Source organism: Cyprinodon variegatus, unplaced genomic scaffold (assembly GCF_000732505.1).
Source record: "Cyprinodon variegatus isolate N-32 unplaced genomic scaffold, C_variegatus-1.0 Scaffold195, whole genome shotgun sequence".
NCBI lineage: Eukaryota > Metazoa > Chordata > Actinopteri > Cyprinodontiformes > Cyprinodontidae > Cyprinodon > Cyprinodon variegatus.
Window position 1 is genome coordinate 530,452 of NW_015150648.1, and position 21,095 is coordinate 551,546.

Genomic DNA, 21,095 nt, shown 5'->3' on the forward strand with positions numbered 1-21,095 from the left:
GTTTGGGCTCATTTTTGAAAAATGAAAAAAAACCTAATGAAAGTAGCAGTAGGTCCTGTAGCCTCCACCCTTAGGGTCTCCACCAACTTTCATTAAAATTTGCACCCTTGCCCTGAATGCATTACACACACCATGAGAAACAGCAGCAGGTGGTTCCTACCATACTGGTTAGGGGGAAATAGAAATGCCCGCCACATATTTGTAAAAACATTTTGAAAAACATGAGGGTGTTCCTTCACATTTCCTGTTATGTCCTATTTTGTGTGGTTCTACCTCCGAAAGTCCCAAAAATGTCATGAAAGTTTCAGGTTGAGAAGTGATGGAGAGTAAAGTTCACACTTTTACCAGGTACCGTACTCTGTAGGTTCTATTTAAGCCAGTCTGATTTCAGACTTGTTATTCTGTTGGAATCAAACTGCACAATAGGTTTCCTGCATGAAGATACTGTTGTGCATTTTAATATTTGTTGTTAACTAATTCACATATAGGAAACAATAAAAAAAAAAAAGCTAAAATGTACTGAAGGGAAACTACAAGCTCAGCAAACACACTCCTACATCCTCTGAACGAATAAAGACTTAGAACCTAAGGAGGATCGGTCTGGAAAAAGCAGACGAGACTTCTCATGTGGAGAAAATATTGATCCAACAGTGAAAAAGTTGTCAGGGGTCATGTTTAAGTTGAAGCCAACTATCGGATTCTTTAGCATCAACCGGGGTCAATGTTCTTCAGTTACAATGATGAAATCCTCTGAGAGCTTTCAGGTTACCAACCTCTGGGTGATTTTCCTCCATGCAGAACAAAAACTCCTCCAGCTTCTGCAACAAAATAGGAAAACATTTATTAGGAGGTCATTTGGCCTTAAACCCACTCATAAATTATTAAAACTCCAATTATCCCGACTGAGGGCTGCATGTGTGCAGCATCATCATATTGTGAAGAGGTCGTGATAATTTATCCCCAACTCAGGCATAATAAAAAATGAATATTTGTATTATCTTTGCTGCAGGTTTTCATTGTTTGTTTTTAAGATATGTAATCGCACATTCCTCACTAAGGAGAGAAGTAATTACTGTTCCCTCTTCTAGGCTGGCGTATTGTTTATGGCTTAAGGGTAAGTTCATAAGATGGCAGAGAGGCAGCAAATAATAATCAGTGGTTTTAATTAAAAACGGTGGCCATAATCGTTTTTTTTTTTCCCCCTCTCAGGTAAACACAGCAGACCAGCAATAGGAGTTCATTCAGAAAATTATTATTTTGAGCACCGCAGGGAAACGGCGTCTGAGAGATGAATGTATATAAAATGTAAGAACAACCACGAGGTTAACGATAGACGAGTAGATGATAAGATCTACAGAACCAACTTAAAAAATAGATATAAAGCATTTATAACAACGCCACTATAAAAAAAGTAATTAATGTACTTAAAAGTAAATATTTTTGCAAAAGAAACACATACTCCTCATTGTAATACCTCTATTTATCCTATTTTGGGGGGGAAAGGAAGGATGCAAATAAAGGGGTGCCAATAAAAATAGAGTATTGTAGAACATAGGAGCCACAAAATTAACCCGTTTGCAAGTTCTGAGACATCATCCTACAAGTTTTCTATCTCACAAAATGAAGAAAAGAAAGTACACTAGAAGAAACTATCTAGAAATAAGTAAAAAAAAATTAAATCAAGCATATTTACCCTTAATTTGAGAAGGTAAATAAGATTGTTTGCATATGGAATTAATATTTTGGCTATTAAAAAAAGATAATTAGATTATATGTACTGAAAATAAGATAGTGCAATTGTTTTTTTTATAATTTTAAATGTAAATTATCTTGTTCTATTGGCAAAGTGTCTCACTTACCTCCTCAATTAAGGAACAAATGCTCTTATTTTAAAAAAAAATCAACTTATTTAGATTTACATTTTTTTTGCAGCGTACCAGAGGAACAAAAAAAGAAATGGTTGGCCGTCTCACCTCTTAGCTGTTGGAGACATGTTAGCAGGGGGCGAAGAGCTTTTAGAAGAAAAGAAATAGAGAAACAAACCAGGAGAAGAAAATGATTGCATGCAGTTTGTGAATGCAGCAAAGGTAGGAGACAGGGGAAGGTTAATGTCTATGCAGAGGGTTTAATAATGCATGAATGTAGCAGGTGTGAGAAAAAGTTAGAAGGATTTAAGAATGCAAGAGTTTAAACACAGTTTAACACATGCAAGGGAACACAATGCCAATGGGCCTAGAAAAGATCACGTCAAGAACACATCAGTTATATTAGATGTCTGAATGAAACATTTAAAGGAAAAACCTTTGGTGAAAACACAATCCCCGTAATCTAAAATAGCCAAAGCTCGCCTTCCAAAAATGTGTCAGTGCTACTTTTTTTTTTTACACTCCTGGCTTTGTTGGCTTTGTTTCTGTCTCAGATGAATCTATCAGGCTGTGTGGGCGGTGGAAAGCAAGAGAGGAGGAGAATGAGTCTGATTCGCCCCTCAGGCGGCAGACCTTCCCTGGCAGTCAGGTTAGACCAGTATAATAAGAACTCATGCAGGCATGCATGCATTAACACTAAACAAATATATAAACATGCAGAAAATAACTGAAGTTTCCATTCAACCCAGAGCAATTCTTTGATGGTATTCTTAAAATGCTGGAGTCCATCACACTCACTTTTCTGCTGTTCAGATATGCCTCCAAGCTATCAGGCTAATAAGCTGCTGCTTGACTCACTTTGGTCGGCAGATTTTAAAGTCTCACAGCAAGGGGAACCGAAAACGTCCTCTCTATTAAAGTGGCAAAGCTGACAAAGCAGGTAGACTTTATTTGAGGCCACACTTCACACCACATTACACGTAATGCATGTTTGATCTCTTAGTGGCAGGCAGGGGTTAGATTACCTCAGTATTTAAAAGCCATAGAGGAGGAATCTTATATATTCAGGAAACTTTAAACATCTTAAAGGCACTTATGTAAATAACACATTTCATGCTGTTTAGAATGCATTCACTGTTACCTTTGTGAACTCTGAGTTCTGTAGGTTGGCCTCAGGACACCAACGACCTCCTAAAGCAGTAAGCATTGCACAATCTTCTTCTTCTTCCTCTTTGTTGCTAGGCTCGGTTGAGGCAAAAACTGTTGCAGCAGGGATGTCGTCCATGTTTGCTGCACCGCAGCTGGATGTTCGCAATTGCAGACCTCGCAGAAACAGGTGACAAGCTTCCAGGTCAGCTTCCCAGATACGCTCCAACCCAGGACAGTCACAGCTGGAGAAAAGATAGAGAGAGAATACTTTTAGAACAAAAGCAGCAATGGATTTTTTTTTTTTTTTTTTTGGACAGTTATGTCTTTACTTATCATTTTGATCCAACGTTTGTTCATTGACTGCTGGACAAACCGATAGAAATGTCCAGATAGTTCTTTATTACCAATACGATACAAATATGGCAGCTTAGAGAACTGACTGATACTGATATTGGTCCAATACAATGTCAGCAGGAATCATAAATGCTTTCATTACTTATTTTCTACTGTAGAGAATTAGAAAATGCTTGATGAATTGGTATTACTAAATGAGAGAACAATAGCCTGACGATATTAGAGATTTTAAATGCAGGCAGATATAATCAGACATTATTTTTTTGACAAATTTTGGTCCAATATTTGATATTAATATCAAATTAGGAAATTCCTTAAAACCAACACAATATTGATACAAATGTACAGTTTTGGGAGTTCTAAAACTGTTGTTTGACATTTTGCTGAAATTAATATGTTTTAAACTTGACATTTTTCTATATATTTTGGTTTCTTAAAAGGAAATGTACCAAAACACAAATGGGCCTATAGACTGGTAGGAAGTCACTCCAACCCCAACCAATTCCTAGTGCTAAATACCATGCATTTAGTCCAATAAACAGCACTAAGTGCTGTATATTGGACTGAATAGTATATCTCAAAATAAGCTAACATTTGGGTCAAAACTTATGCAGGGTTGCTTCAAACAAATCTACATAAAGGCCTTCTCCTACTTTGTGTCCTCATCTGTATAGCATTGACCTATAAAGGAGAATCATTGCAAACATTTACTTTGTCCAACTTTAAGTTCTGATCTTTTGTTTGATTTTAAATGCAACATCACATCTATTTTATGCTGAAAGAAGTGTGGAAGTGTGGAAGTGTAAATGATTGGATGGTATTCTGCCTGAAGTCAATGGAGTAATCATCCATTGTTCTTCGATAATCCAGTTAACAAGGCAGAGTTTGGAAGTTGTCAAGAAACAGCATGAGACCGACTGCTCTGAGTTAAGGTTACAGTTTGTGGTGAAGACGATTATGGTGTGGGATTGTTGTTCAGGAGCTTGGCTTGGTTTCCTAGTTCAAGTAAAATTAACTCCCAATGTTACAGCAAACCAAGATAACTTTGACAATTTGATGACTAGAACAATGAAGGAACAGTGTGCCAATACTTCACCATAACTGCACACAAGCCTACAAAGCACAAGGTCCCCAAAGACATGGATAAGCCAGTTTAGTGTGGAAGAACATGATTGGCCTGCCCTAAGTCCTTGACTCAACACAATAAAAGACATTTTGGACAAATTAGAGAGAGGACTATGAGCAAGACCTTCTCACAGAACATTGGTTTCTAATGCCTGTCTAGATTAACATTTAGGGATTCACACTTCAAACTCTGGATGTGGAAAATCTGTCAAGGTTCTGCCCTTTGTTGAGGTTTATTTTTAGTTTCTCTGTAATTTTGAGTCATCGTAGTTGTTTTCTGGCATTGTTGTGTTTTTTTGTTACTTTCTTTTGCCACCTTGGGCCAGTTTCCTTTCCCCTTGGCTCCCTTCTAGTCACTTCTATCCACACCTGCTCCATACCAGCTGATTACCCCAGTCTTTGTTCTCTCTCCCATATATACTCTCCCTGTGCAGTTATTCAGTGCTGGTTTCTTGTTGCTTCATTGCTTTGCTCCTCGCGTGTTTCTCCCAGGTATCCCCTGGTTTTTTGTTTTCTTGTTAGTTTCCTTGGATTTGTGCTTCTGTTGCCATCAAGTTCCCATTAAATCAGCAAACTCATCTACAGTATGCGCATCTATGTCTTCTCTGCATTTGGGTCCTCAACCAACTTCAATCAAACTCTGACAAACTCTCCCTAAAGTATTAAAACTGTTACCAACCATGTTCGTAAGTGAAGACAGACAGACTGAAGAGAATATTAGAGGACGGACATCTGTGCATTTTTAATGCATATTAATAATATTAATAAAAAACAGTACTAATAAATTATGTGCACTGAACACAAAGGACATCACTTTGGGTCATGTGCTCAAGCATGATAAGCAGATGTGCATTTATATGGTACCAAAGAGAATAAAGTGGTCGTGTAGATAAGACGCAGCGCTTAGAACACCATTAAAGGCAGACAAGATAATGAAAGCTAAAATTACTCTGTGATAAAGTCAGTCCTGCTCTGAAAGTAGCAGACCGACTGAGGACGGCAGTAACACAAGTATGGTAAAGGACATCTTTAATAGCATCTCCACCATAAAGCACTGACAGAAGAGTGACGGAGGAAAGGGAATCATTCAGAGGCTTGGAAGAAATTGACAAAAGTGTAATGAGAGTGAATGTCCTCCTGGCAGGATGCCCTTTAGCTTCAAAGAGAGGCAGCAGAGAGAAAAGGGAACGTAGACGTCTTCATCTCACTCAGCAAGAAGGAAAACAAGGATATTTTTCTCTGGTGGAGTGTTACCATCCCTCCCTCTGACCTATAGGATATTCAGATTCAAGGTCTGAGTGTAAAAACTAAGTCTGTAAAAAAAGACCTTATTCTCTTAACTCCAGTTCATCATCATACATTCTAATTCTACGCTTGTGGCAATGAACAGTTTCTTGACAACCTTTAACATTAAGACAGAGATATCATGTTAAGGTATTTCATACTTTTAAAGATTTTAGGTTTTGCTTTAGATATAAAACTGCATCTTTTCAAAGTTTCCAATTTGAGATTTTGTGACCTTTTCATTGCTTTCATGTATCTACCTTCCTCCTTTAGTGACCTTTAGATAACAAGTTATTACTAACTGGTTTTGGTCTCAGGTGACATTTTACAACTTATTCAATGATCTTTATAGAAAAACCTTCCATCTTTAACATATCAAAGAGAAAAAGACATTTATTATTAAATAATACCGGGTATTATTAATATATTGGACAGTTCAATGTACTAAACAATTATTCGACTAAGCCCTTCATTCAGACACTATTTGTCCATCATGTTTCCTTTCTTTTGTTTCTTCATATACTGTAAGAAAAAGGTTTGGAACAGTTGTTAGTAAGCAACTCTTTTTTCTTATTTCCTCTAAAGGTTCCTGGTTTTGATGTAAAAAAAAAGTTTTGTTTTTTTGTCTTTTGAGCAACAGAGGATGCTCAGAGGGTTACATGTCAGCAGTAGGTTTATTCTGACAACTAACCCATTTTAGTGAGAAAGAATCTCGAACAGAAGGTCAATTTAAACTAACAGGATTTTTAGAAAAAATAAATATTACAAGAAAAATTATAAAGGGTGAAAATTGTACAAAAAAAAATTGGTCCTCTACTGACAATGCTTAGATTTAAGCCCTTTAAAGTATTGTCGTTTTAACATGGAGTGTTTAAAACGGTTCGTTCTCTTTTATCCGTCAACAAACTTAAAAACAAAATGCACACAGACAATATTGTTTAATCTCCCCCTTCTCTCTACTCAGTGATGAGAGTCTCAACCCCCTAAAACTCAATGCCACTTGTTTTCCAGCCCATCTACTGCCTGTAAAGGCTGCCAACCTCTGTTCGCTGCCAACGCACGCCTCTCAGCTGTTTTCTAACCTTCATTTGGCAAAGAGACAATAGAGAGATTGTTCGTCCCCGCCTCCCTGCCCTCACCAATTTTCTACTCGACACCCGTGCTTCTGAGTTTTTCTCATAGTGGGGATGCACCCAGTTTGAGCCAGTTTTTTTCCCCCTTTGTTTCTCTAGAAGGTGGGAGGTGCACACACGCTCACTAAAAATATATAAATATACAGGAGGTTCATGTGTTTCTGAGCAATATAAAAATGGCAGAAAACCTTATTATTGACAGCATGACTGATTGCTGATAACTGTCTCTCTGTATTGAAAGCTCACACTGCCCATCAATGAGTAAGCATCCCTTTGATGAAGGCATCCCGGTGCCTTTTGGTATGAACTTCTCACTCAGGGGGGTTAATTGGTGGCAGCCTCTCGGTCTTCCATCTGACAGTGCCGGGTGTTGGCGTGCTGCCCCGCTGACGTCCATCAGGGAAAGGAAGAACAGGGAGGCACGTTCTAACTGCAGTCTCCCTGTTTACCTCGTGGACTGCAGACTTTCAGGACTGCTCTTTCTCCTTGAGGACATAAACACTCAGTGAGCTGCTGAGGGAGGGCTATAAATATACAGTGGGCTACATGCTGAGCAAAGCTGTACAGGTTACATCTTGCTTGTGCAAGCAGGTTCAGTTAGAGCACGATGGTCACAAACAGTTTGGTTTTAGAGATTACTCACATAAATAAGAACCTCTACTATCTATTGGAAAAAGTTTTTTTTTTTTAAATGTCCGCATGGAAAACAATCATCCCATTAGTGAATGTCCTACTTGTGTTTTCTTTCTTCCCTGGAAAAAGTTTCATAGCACAAATTATGCTACTACGATTCAAGATTAATGTGCATGAAAAAACCTTTACATTTCTGTCAAAACATGAAGGGAGCAGTAATACCGAAGTTAACATGTAGATAAATCCCTCCATGTGACTTTATATCTTCCATCCATCCATTTTCTTACACGCTTAATCCCAAGCGGGGTCACGAGGCGTGCTGGTGCCTATCTCCAGCTGTCTATGGGCGAGAGACGGGGTCCACCCTGGACAGGACGCCAGTCCATTGCAGGGCAACACAGAGAAAAACAACCATTCACACACACACTCACACCTACTGTAAGGAGAATTTAGAGAAGCCAGTTAACCTAACAGTCATGTTTTTGCACTGTTGGAGGAAGCTAGAGTACCCGGAGAGAACCCACGCATGCTCAGGGAGAACATGCAAACTTCATGCAGAAAGACCCCAGGCCGAGAATCTAACCCAGAACCTTCTTACTCCTTTTTTTCTTCTATTAAACATTAAAAAACAAAGAAAAGCTAGTAGTTCAAAGAGTTTTCAATTTTGATGGTTCCACAATAATATCCACTTATAATGTGTAAAATCCCAAACATGTGTAACATCAGGTGCACACAATGATAACTTGTTATTTCAGAATTTAAAAGAAAAGCATTTTAAACCTTAAAGATTTTGCTTTGAGTTCTCCTGACTTATAAAGTGAGGGTAAACACCAGAGTAAGATACAAACAAATATGTGAAGCCTTCAAATCCAGAAGACATTTCAATTATTGGGGTTTACATTTCAAGGTAAACATCTCCCTAAAATTGAAGCAGCAATGGGAGATGTGCAAAAAGGAAACATTTTCTCTTAAATAAAAAAGTTAAGTTTAGAGTGAAAATTTCCCCAACGTGGACAATTTTCTTTTGACACATTTTGTTGCTAAAATTGTATAATTTGGACACCAAAGCAAAGAAGAGGTTTAACTCAAATCTAAATCCAGCATTCCAGTGAAATAAGCTCCATACCAAGTGTAAAGCAGGAAGATGGAGGTGTCATGGTCTGGGAATATTTGCCAGGAGCAGGAACTGTTCATCTCGTTTTCAAAGAATCCATTATGAAATCTTTTCTTTTTAAAGAAGAATGTGAAATCATCCTTAAAATATAAGAGCTGAAACAGAGCTGGACATGAAACCTGACAATTACACAAAATATAATAGTAAGTTCAACAAAGGTCTTCAGAAAATGAAGAAATGGAAAGATCAGTGCCCTGTGTTGAGGTTGAAGTCCCATAGGAGTTTACAGTTGGTGTGAGCAGCCTCCCTAGAATATTAAATGGAGCCTAAGATTTAGGAAGGATGGAGAGGAAAACCATGGTTGGTAATAAAATGAAGACTGGATAAAAATAATTTGTGTTTCTTTGTAATATTGTGTTTCTTTGTAGATTATTCAGAACAATGTCTATTCAAATCTATTTATGGAATAAAATATGCCCCATTTCATCTAGGGATGAAAATCAGTCATCTAGATCACGGGCTAGTGAGGTCCGTGCAAAGGATCCACTAAAAACTGTCAAAAAACAAAAACTCAAGCAGTTTGCAGAGTGGGATCCAGGTCCTCATTCACTTCAGACTCTTTGCATGTTGATAAAGAAAGAAGTGCATAAACCAATTGGGCTTATACAGACCTTGGCTAGTTGCTGCAACATAAACCAATTATATATATATATATATATATATAAAATTGGTTTATGTTGCAGCAACTAGCCATGGTCTGTCTATTTTTACACCTATTCATTTCTGTTGATAGAGTTCCTAAATCTATACCATAATTTAGCCAATTTCCCTTTATTTCTGCTTTTGCTTACATGCACAGTGCTTGTCTGTACCTTAAGCAAAGAGAACATGCCTGAGCATTTTAATAACTTCTACACCCAGCTGGTTTGCATCCTTCACACATGATAAATAACAGCCAAATCTCTACAATGGAAAAAGCGTGAAAAAGTAGGACAAACACAAGAAGCACTTACTAATGAATCATCTACATAATATTTTTAAATAACTCAGAGGTGCAGCTAATTTGAATTAAATTATTTTTTGTCTGGTGACACACTTAAGAGCATCTGCACTGCTCTAGCTGCCTTCTATATTCTTATAGTGTGGGATGGAGTTTTTTTCTTTAGAAGCAGCCGTCACCACAGAAACCAGACATCTCACCACACTAATCTACCTCTCTCCTCCTCTCCTTATCCAGCATAACACTCCATCATCAATAATGCACATTCATCCTCTCAAGAATACTTACAGTGGTTGATAGGCAATACTTGTGAGTATTTGCTCCTTATTGAATCACTGTGTTTCTTTGCACACGCAGGAGCTAGTAGTTGTATCTTGTAATCTTCCCATCGATATGAAAACACTAGTCATGTTTGGACTGGTTGTTAAAGCAAATTAAGAGTTTAGATGCAGGGACAAACAATACAAAATAGGCTACAGTATATATACACACTGAGCATGACTGGGTGACTCTAACTTATGGTTACTGTAAGCCATTTGACTGGTTTCTATGACAAAAGAATGCTGACGTAAATTGGTAGATTTACCATTTGTAAGTTTACTACAGCTTTACAATTAAGGCATTATAGGGCCCTTAATAAAATACTTTGAAAATCAAAATTTCTAGCCAATAGTGTTATTGGAATCCAGGACAAGACCTTATTATTATTATTATTACTTCTCTAACATTCAAACAATATGGATATTTTGATGTCAAAAATCAATGTCAAACTAATAACAAGAAACGCCAACTTGCCCAATTATAGTAAGAAAAATAACAAAAATACTTCTGTAAGAAATTCATGAAAAACATCCAACTCCAACATAACCTTAGAGGCATTAATGCTGATACTGGCACTTACATTTTTTTTTAGTTTATAAACCTAAATATAATTGTTAACTAGGCTTATTAACTTTTTCACTTTACTTTTCAATTAGTTTCTAAATTTTTTCTTGACTTGTTAACTTTTTTTAAACTTAATTTGCCGTTGGTAATATATCATCCAAGGGCTCATCTAATTGGTCAAATGCCAAAATAAGATGTACAGCCATGTAGCTGTATCTTTGCTGAATGGACGGATATAGATCTTGTGCTTATAGACCTCACTAAGGGACGGGGCGGACTCCATTTATAAGGGGGATGTAAGTGATCAAAAACAGTAACTTGCCTGATAAAGGGTTAATATCATTTGCAATATAATCACAATTTTTAAAAATGGTACTCCTACTTGGTCACGTTACTATTAAACACTGTAAGAAAGTCTCTCAGTCCAGTCCTCTTGGTGGCGCTAATAAGTTAAATTCAATTCAGTTTATTTATATAGCTCCAATTAACAACACGTCATCTAAACGCACTTTAAAGTTCACTTGATATAGGTTTGATGTCACAGAGGAGGGACAAAAGGTTGCAGCTAGTATGCATGGGAGAGAAAGCACTTTTCCACACAGCCATTAAGTCCTGTGTGCCAATGAAATAATTGCAGTTTTGGTTAAAAAAAAATACAAGTTTGATTTGTGGCAAAATCTCAGCTGTGGAATTTGTTATGGTTGTTACTGAGTGAAGCAGAATCAGCATCAGCTGTTTTCAGGTCAGTAATGGTGATGTCGCACCTTGACAATTAATCCAGCGTATGCCGAAAAATTTGGCAAAAAAGCTAGCGTATGTTGGATAAGTTATGGGTAAGTTTTGTATAAGTAATGAGCCAACTGAAGAATGCTGGCATACGTCGACATACGGCAAGTTCGTCAAGATGTATGCCGGCGTATGCTCATACATAGGCCATAAGTTACAGGTAAGTGATTTGATCGTTGACATACAATAATTATAAGTTAATCATAAGCCGTGGTTTCCAGCTTATCCAACCTATATCATCCCCATCATAAGGTGAGAGAGAAGGTGAGTCTGATGGATCTGCCCTGCGTTCACACCCACGCTCACGATCAACAAACTTCCTAGCAGATATGAAGCTGAATCTGCTGAGACTGCAAACATTATTTCTTTTTTTCTTTTTTTTTTTGGTGGTTGCTAAACAACAGCTAGGTTAATACCACGATCAAAGAAATCTTACTATGCAGACCGGGCGCCTCCAGGCGCATTGCTGACCCCCCAGGACACGGGCTTGTGCATCATTTCACGGGCATTACGCTGCCGTGCTTTATGCATAAAGTAGGCTGTCGTTGGACAAACGTGCTGGACTCATTATGAATACTCTATGTATAAGCCCAATGCTGAATAAATACATAGAAAGTTCAGCATATGCCTGCGTTTTATAAGGTTCTTGGACGTCGGCATACGCTGCCTAAATTGTCAAGGTGTGGCAGAGCCCTAAGGGGTTAAGAACTTGTTGGGAACTGTTGTAAAGATACAGTTTGTTGGAAGGTATGAGTTATGGAATATGCTTAAGAATGTTTGCAGCCTTTGAGAATCTCAAATTTCAGGTAAGGATCTTCTCAAGGAAAAAAAGGAGACTGCTGTTTAGGCAAAGCTAACTACCAGTCATATTAGATGTTACAGGTTGTTTAAACCTGTAGAAAGCTGAAACATGTGCTTACAGCTTTCAGTTTGGCTACTGTTGGTGATTACTGATTGTAATTAAAAATATTTTGAGATTCAACAATTTTTACATTTTGAATTTCTGTTAAGATTTTAATGCAAAATTTGCAACATTGTTTTTGTAATCTGTATTTTTACCAGCCTAACACCCCCACTGGTCCAAGCAGGAAATTCAAAAGCTAAATCACTCCGCTCAGAATACTTCAATACACTGAAAACTAATTTGATTTTATAAAGACAAATACTTTTGTATTTGTATTTTGAGGGCCACTTCTATCCTGTGCTGCAATGTGGACTCGGTGCAGGAAGTGGCCGAGATGAGGGTGTTATCCAAGCTCACCACCATGATGGACAACACCTTTCACCCCCTGCACCAGACTGTAGAGGAACTGAGTAGCTCCTTTAAGGAAAGACTTCACAATGCCACTGCACTATAACCTGGTGTAATAACACTGCAATAACTCATACTATTTATCTATTTAACAAACCAGAAATCACACTTTACCTGCCACCACATTACTCTACATAAGATATTGTATATATAAGTCACCTTAAATCTTTCCTCTATTTTTTATCCTCCACTGCATATGCAGTGTATATACTTCATGCACATTTTCCTTCTTTGTGCACCTTCTGTTTCTTTATAAGAGCCAATGTCACAAGTGAATTTTTCCATTTTGAGATCAATTAGGTTCTATTCTTTTTGTAGGTTTAATATCCCACATTTATATTATCATTCATACCTTCAATGCTTGTTATGGTCAAATACAATTTTAGAAATCCAACAACAGGCAGCCATATTGAAAGAAAAAGGACCAGAGCTTTGCAACTCTTCATTTGCATTTCTGTCTATCACCACCGGCTGGCAGCAATTCAAAGAGGTGACCCTGTCTGGTAAAGGATGCACACAGAAAGCTACCCTCTCATACACAATCTGACGAGTGTTAAGCAGAGAGTGTGTCTTTAAATGGAGAAGCTTTTCACTGCTGTCATTCCCTATTTAAATTAAATTCAGATTCTAAAATAAAATATAGCAGAAACTATTCTGGAACACATAAAACAGCTTTAATGTGGTTAAAATAATGTGTTACAATCTATTGACTATTTGTCAATTGTGCTACCTGAGCTGGGTAGCAGAATTATACCCTGAGATATAAAGATCTTATACGCACAGACAAAACAGGAAGAACAGTTTTTTTTTTTCATCTTTCATAAAGAGAAGGGGAAAAGATAAAAATGGAGTATTGAGGTATAGATAGAAAATACATTAGCGGGTGAGAAGATGAAGACAAAGCACAGGTGAGAGACGGACTGAAATGTGAGAAAGCGGCTCCGGGACACAACAAGGTGTGACTGCAGAAAGTTGTCTGCAAGGTGATGCATTGAGGAGACGGCGATCTGGTTAGAGGACAATGGAGGTGAGAGCAAACTCCTTGGTGGCCTCTGCTCTGTTTATGTCTTTTACTTGTGGGACACAGATTTGCTATCAGTGCTGAAACTGGAAAAAAGCAGCTATACCTGTGCAATCTGTCCTCCAACAGCTCCAGATATTTGGTGGTGTTCTCTTTCAACTGGCTTTCTGTGAGGGAAAAAAGGCACAAAAGGAAAAGGTATTGTTACTTTTACCTTCATTCATTTCTTTTATGGGCAGAGATGTGGTATCCTAGCAACAAATCACAGTGCTAATACTATTAAAATCCACTTGTCATTAGCTGTGTTATATGGGCCTTTTTAGGAAAGGTAGTCATCATCGTACTTGGCAACCGCATTGTGCAGAAAAGCTGCAAGAGTACAAAGAACCAGCTGGTTCTCTGTTAAAACTAAGACAGGAGGAATCATCCCCTCTGCTCTGAGAGAGCAACGCATTTTAGACAGCCTGAGGAAGAATGAGGATTTTATCACCGCATAGCTCCTTTTAGCCAGCCAGATTTTCTGTAGGGCACAAGATGGATGGATGGATAGCTTATGCTGCTGCTTCCTGTGCCCTCCTGCCAGCGGAGAGCTTCGCCTGAGGACGCAGGCGGAGGCTGCTGAACGGTATTCGGTTTGGAGAGGAGGGCAATCTGAACACTGTTAATGAGCTCATGTATTAAACATGAGAATATGCCCCACACAGCAGGAGACCCTTGAACACAATAGGATGCACTTTAATCAAATTACTCTGAATATATGTAGTTAAGCTAAAAAAGAATTCATACCCAAGACTATTCAGTGATAAAACCAGGACAGGAAGACAGCAGTTTGCAAATTACAGTATATTGTATGTATATTAAAGAAAAATATATTTCCTTACACTCTTTTCCATCTGATATTTAAATTTGTTTAATAAATTATTATGTAGAATTAGTTTTGTGTTTTTTCTTCTTTTGCAATCGATCCACATTATCATGGAACCCATCATAAATGCAGTAATTTATATTAATTGATTGGAGTTTATTAATCTCACACTGGAGAAATTAACCTCTGCATTTGATCCACCACCTTGGGGAGCAGTGGGCTGCCATTGTGTCAGGTCCCTGAGGGTCTTGCTCAGGGACCCAGAGTGTCAGGGTTGGAACTCAGAACCTCTGGATTCCAAGCTCAATGCCTTAACCACTAGAACACTCAAATAACCTTGCTTACACTTTACCATAAACACACACTTTCACATTTTATTTGAGGTAAGCTATTTGCAAAACTACCAATAAGCATCCAGTACAGTTATGCACCAAGATCTGAGCGCCATACTGGTATAAAGAAGAACTGTCTGCAAGGCATGACTAGAGAACAAAGAAATTACATAAACAGACTTCAGAGAAATTACCTATGCAAAAGTCTGCCTGTAGAAAACTCAAGCATCTAATCTTTTTTTAGATCAACCAATGAAATAATCTGATGAAACACAATGCAAAGCATCTGCACTAAAGAACAGCCTCTTACCCCAGGAGGCAGGATGACTGGCTAATATGTACCTGACCACTTGTTTGCAATGATAAATCAGTGACATTTATTTCCCAGATAGACAGTTGATTTTTAAGTGTGGATCATAAAGGCATGAGAGAGTGACAATATGGGAAAAGTACACTGTGAATAAAACACCCCTGATCTCAACAAGTGCACTATAGAAACTTGGAGTTTTTCAAAAATCAGACAAAAGTGTCAGACTTGGCTGCAGTTTCTCCAATAAGATTTACATGCACTTTATAATAAGCCAGACTTTATGGCAGGACAACAGCTTCACTACTATCATTTTCATATCTGGATAATTATGTTCTGATCCTTTACTTTAATCGACCACCCTTTTTATAGTCTAAAACAGAAAACGTAAAAAAACAACAACATTTAACTATCTGCAAAGTGCAGAACACACAGATACTGTCTTTGAAACTGACTAAGGAGGGTGACCGACACCAAATAAATCTGTGGATCTGTACTTTTCCACGTCTATTGAATCTAATAAAAATGTATCTTGGCAACATACAAAAAAATTATTCATATTTTTTTTAAAAATTCTATTCAAACTATATTACAATCTGGGATTTCACTAATACCTTGGCTTTGTGCTAATCAGTTAACCCTGCTTGCATTAGCCTTCTATATAGTTTGTCATCTTCTTGATGGAATAGAACTGCTTAAATTTTACAATAAAGCCATCAAAAATAAAAGTTTCATGAAATAAAATAAAAAACTTGATTAGCATTTTCAGAAGGTATTCTCAGAGAGGGAAAGGCGGAAGCACTTCATTTTAAAGCGGCATGTCTAAACGGATATGAATAGATGCTACTTGAGCTTAATCCCACTCATCTTTCTCCTACTGAGCATAATTCACAACAGAAAACTAACATAATTGGATGCTCTGAATCACAGAGGGGTTTAAGTTATAATTGCATTATTGTCTTGATGATGGTTATTAGACAGCTCCAGCTCAAAGATGACAGGCTCGGGGGCCAGGCACAGCAGGGAGAAAAGGAAATGTCTTGGAGAAAGTGGCTGTGACACACACGTCCACACACCCACTGACAGAAACTACTGAAATAACTCAGGGCTGGAGACAGAAATGCTATTTATGAGGGGCGTAAGTTAAAAAAATAAATAAATAAACGATTCTCTCCCTAAAGTTTTTCATCAAAAGTCACCAAATCAGATTGCAGAGTGAAAGGTGTGTGCAGGTGATCCAGGCAGCTCACTTGCCACCCATCATCTAATTGCAGCGGAGCAGAGATCCTGTCCCACCTGACAGAGTCTCTCTTGTCAGATTCCATTCATGCCAGCCCCGTTAAGCAGCCTGCAATGGGATAGCTGCTGAATAATACATGTGGGCATGAAGCCTGACTTTGGATGGCAAACAGCATGCAGATGCAAAATGACAGGTAGGCTGGTCTTTCAACAAAATATTATTGACAGCGAACAACAGATAAAAGGTATATCGAAACAAGAGTCAAAGACCCAATTGCTTATTTAATTGTTCTTTGAATTGTTTTACTCTTGGGTGCCATGCCAACGGGGTGTTGGCATGGCAACCAGTTAAGCCAGTGAGCATTTTGCGGGTTTGACAGTCGGAAAACAAATTTCCCTAAATAGAATGAGAAAAAAACATAAAGCAGCAGAGCGTCCCTCTGTGCACAGAGGAACCAGAGCACTGGGTGATGTTACCACTTCCTGTAAGTCCGCAGGAGGTCCCCGTCATTGGCAGGCCATGCGAATAGAATCAGCACTAAAGAGCCCATAAAAGGAGGCACTCAGTTACTCGCCGACACGCACAGCGGTGTGTTTTTGGTGCTGAAGGAACTTCACAAAGGCACTCTGAGAGAGAAAGGCTGCATTGGAAATTCATGAGCTCTGCCTGCCGTCACCCCCAGTGATCTCAGCAGGCGTCAGACATCACTGATTGCTGCCAAGGACCCCAGGCAAACCCCAAAGAGGCTGTTCATTCTGAACACAAAGCGAACCTGGAAGCTTCTGAGATCACAAGAATGTGCTCCAATAAGGTTACATCTTTATGAGTCAATATAACCAATAAACACAACAGTGTGATAATCTCCTTAATCTTTCCCATTCTTTGTCAAATTACAATCTTCCCCAGGCAGTTTTGCCAAAAATAGTTCAAGCTCAGTCAACAGAGATCACCAATGTTCAAGTTTTTCCTGCAGATTCTCAGTTAAGCCCCTGTCACACCTTGATGATTTAGCCAGCATATGCCTAAAATGCGATAAATCTGGCAAAAACGCTGGCATACGTCGGATAAGTTATGGGTCAGTTTTGTATAAGTTATGAGCACGATGAAGCATACTGAAGCATGCTGGCACACGTCGAATACATTAAGAAATTTTGAGCTGCTCAAATGACAGCATATGCTCATACCTGGTCCATAAGTTACAGGTAACTTATTTGATCACCGACATACTGTATGTAACAAGTATGTGACAAGTGTAAGTTACTCATAAACTGTGGTCTATGAGTAACTTGTGCATAACTTATGCGTAACTTAGCAAGATCTTATCTTCAACGCTTATCAACGTATCTGACATGTTCCAGACGTCCACAGAACGTGCTTCTAACTTACAGCTACAGTATAATGGCATATTGGCAGCAGTTTGGTATAAAAGTGGCTTCACATGAGGATCAGTCCTCCAGACTTCATCCCCATCATAGGGTGAGAGAGAAGGTGAGTGTGATGGATCCTCCCTGCATTCACGCCAAACTAGTAACAAACGTCCTAGCAGACATGATGCTCAATCTGCTGCGAATGCAGACCTTCTTTTTTTTGTGGCCGGTAAACAACAGCTAAGCTAATACCGGGATAAAAGAAATCATTTTCTGCAGGCTTGGCGCCTCCGGGTGCATCGCTGCCCCACTCAGGCTTGTGACATTTCATGGGCATTACGCTGCTGTGCATTATGCATAACGTAGACTGTTGTTGGAAATACACTCTGGACTCGTTATGAATATGCCATGTAAACGCCAAAAGTTTAACAAATTCATAGAAAGTTTAGCGTATGCCAACCTTTTAGAAGATTCTGGGACTTAGGGTACACACTGGCTAAATTGTATACTGACATAACTTAAGTTTAAGCTAATACTTGGGTCAAAAGTTACACTGTAGTTTTAATGAAGTCTCCATAGCATGATGCTGCCGCCATCATTTCTAATCATGAGGTTAGTTTATTAAAGATAACCATATTTTTTAGTTTGTTGCCATAGATAGCACCTTTCTAGCTGATCACAACATTGTTTTTTCTGATCCGATTAGGGCATCCTCTGTCCTATGTTTGCTATGTTGCCTCTGTTTAAGTGCCAACCAAGCTTTTTATAGTTTTGTTCTTGCCCCTCCCAATAATTCAACAATCTTGCTGCCCTTCCAGAAAAGGCCTTATTCGTGGAGTGCTAATGGCTGTCCTATGAAATAATTCTTCACCCGGGGCTGTGAATCCCTAAGGCTTACCATAGACTTTTTGGCTGCCTCTATAGTTGATTCTCTTTTTGCCTAGTCTGTCAGTTTATGGGTTTGGTCACTTATTGGTAGATCTGCTTGAGGTGAATTCAGTTTTAGTTGAGTTTCAAAGCTAAAGATTTTGATTTGGAGCCTAACTCTGCTTTTAACATCCCCAAAGTTGTCTCGCTAACCAGCCTTCTGTGTCCCTCAAAGGCTGGTTATACTCCCCGCAGCAGTGTGTCGCATTGAGCTTGTAGCAGATATTTTTGATTTATACGCAATATTAAAGTGTGGTCTGCGCTACACCACAACACATGAGGAACAATCACGAACTAAGTGTGGGTCTAGATACAGCCGAGAAGTGGGGCGAGTTTATGCAACAATGAAGGGACATACAGTAAGAGTGAAAAGGAGCGAGGATCCAGGTGGAAACAGGGTCCCAGCATTCTCGCGCACCTCGCTCTTCTAGATGATCCAACTTCACGAGTAATTTTCTGCAATGGCTGTCATACAAACAAAACAAGCCGGTAAGGTACCAAACAGGAAATACATGCAAGTCTGCTAATATTAAATGACGTAAAGGTAGACCGTATTTACTACTTATACACTTTCTGAAGACAACCTTGCACCATATTTTAAAGGAATAGTACACCCCAAACATGATTAGCCTTCATTTTCTACTCACCCCCATGCTGAACAACACTCTGGAGTACTTTTTTGATATCTCAAATGCATCTGGAGATCTGGGAGGCTTCTTGCTGTCTGCTGACATTCAAATAATGGAGGTCTATGGTGTCCGAGACAGAAAGGTCCATAAAAGTCCACAAAAAACGTGTCAATATTCCTCCATACTGCTCGTCCAATGTATTCCAAGTGTCCTGAGTGGGTAGCATCCATAATTTACACAAAACAAAGTCATTTAGAATGTTTTTAGAGCATAAACAATAGTGTATAGGATTTCCTAAAAGCGCGTGCCTGCGAGTTCACGGCAGACCAAGCCAGATGAAAGCGGCATTCAGCTCGGCAAAGAACTCATGCTCTTCCTCAACACTGAAGTCCTCAGACATTTTTCTTTCGTTGTTTCTTTCTTTGCACAGGTAAACAGCAAATTTCTTCTTCTACGCTTGCATTATCAAGAACAGACGCTGAATGCGCACTTTCATCTGGCTTGGTCTGCCGCAGTTTCCGTAGGCTCGTGAACTCGCAGACGCGCGCTTTTAGGAAATCCTATACACTACTGTTTATGCTCTAAAAACATTCTAAATGACTTCGTTTCGAGTAAATTATGGACGCTACCAACTCAGGACACTTGGAATACATTGGACGAGCAGTATGGAGGAATATTGACACGTTTTTTGTGGACTTTTATGGACCTTTCTGCCTCGGGCACCATAGACCTCCATTATTTGAATGTCAGCAGACAGCAAGAAGCCTCCCAGATCTCCAGATGCATTTGAGATATCAAAAAAGTACTCCAGAGTGTTGTTCAGCATGGGGGTGAGTAGAAAATGAAGGCTAATCATGTTTTGGGTGTACTATTCCTTTAAGGGTAGTACAGTAAAACAGGTTGACTACATAACAATCCAATAAGGTACAAAGAGGTCTGTGGCTTTAATATGATTTAATTCAAAGTGCTGCCTACATTTTCTGGAAAGCTCTCCCAACTAGTATATTTATCCCTAAAATATGACCCTGCACAATATGCATGTAGCCAAGCACCATTTATGTATATGCGTAACAAAATAAGGGAGCATATGTATATCTGAGACAGTGGCTGTGATTAATATTATCAGCTCAGTGCACCGCGGGCTACACCAACGCTCAGTCAGCACATACTGACATGTTGAACGATTGTATGTGAACACAACAGCAGGATGGCTGAGGGGGTAAAGAAGCACAGGCTGATATCAGACAGCCAATCAATAACCTGTGATGTTCCAGCATGGGTCTGCCCAAACGCAAAACAACCAAAAATATATTCTCTGTCCAAAAATAGTTAATTTCTGCTCATTGTTCATTGTTTGGCAGTCATCTTAAAACACACTCACTTCTATTATCTGTCCAAGTAAAACCCTGCTAGCTGTTTGAAATCAAAAATCATCTTCTCAGGGCTGTTTTACTTGAGATACTCTCCCCAAAGATGCAGTCAGAAACACAGAAAATTCTCCTTCTCTGTCTAACAATCCACCTGCTCACAATATCACCCAATTAATCTCACATCTTATTATTTCACTAGCTTCCTGTGGGAAATCCAAGCTAATTCATTCACCAAAAACAAATCATTTATTTCTAAATCATTCTGAATCTGAATCATTCTCCCCAGGAAGAACCCTTTCAAACCACAGCTGTGAGTCTATTTAAACAGGTTGCATTTAGAAATAACTACGCTTCAGGCTGAACACTCTAGCCCTCTATTAAATCCATGTTTTTGGTT

The 21,095-nt window shown here is 38.7% G+C and overlaps 1 protein-coding gene across 1 annotated transcript in view; it reads right to left on the reverse strand.

Annotated features, from left to right (window-relative positions):
* disc1 (disrupted in schizophrenia 1) overlaps positions 1–21,095 on the reverse strand; it is a 75,918-nt gene that overhangs the window by 13,284 nt on the left and 41,539 nt on the right. Inside the window, exons 10-12 of the mRNA XM_015379568.1 lie at positions 13,768–13,828; positions 3,007–3,256; positions 774–818 (exon numbers count right to left, since the gene is read on the reverse strand). Of these exons, the coding sequence (XP_015235054.1) occupies positions 774–818; positions 3,007–3,256; positions 13,768–13,828 (356 nt within the window). The remainder of the gene's footprint in view (positions 1–773; positions 819–3,006; positions 3,257–13,767; positions 13,829–21,095) is intronic.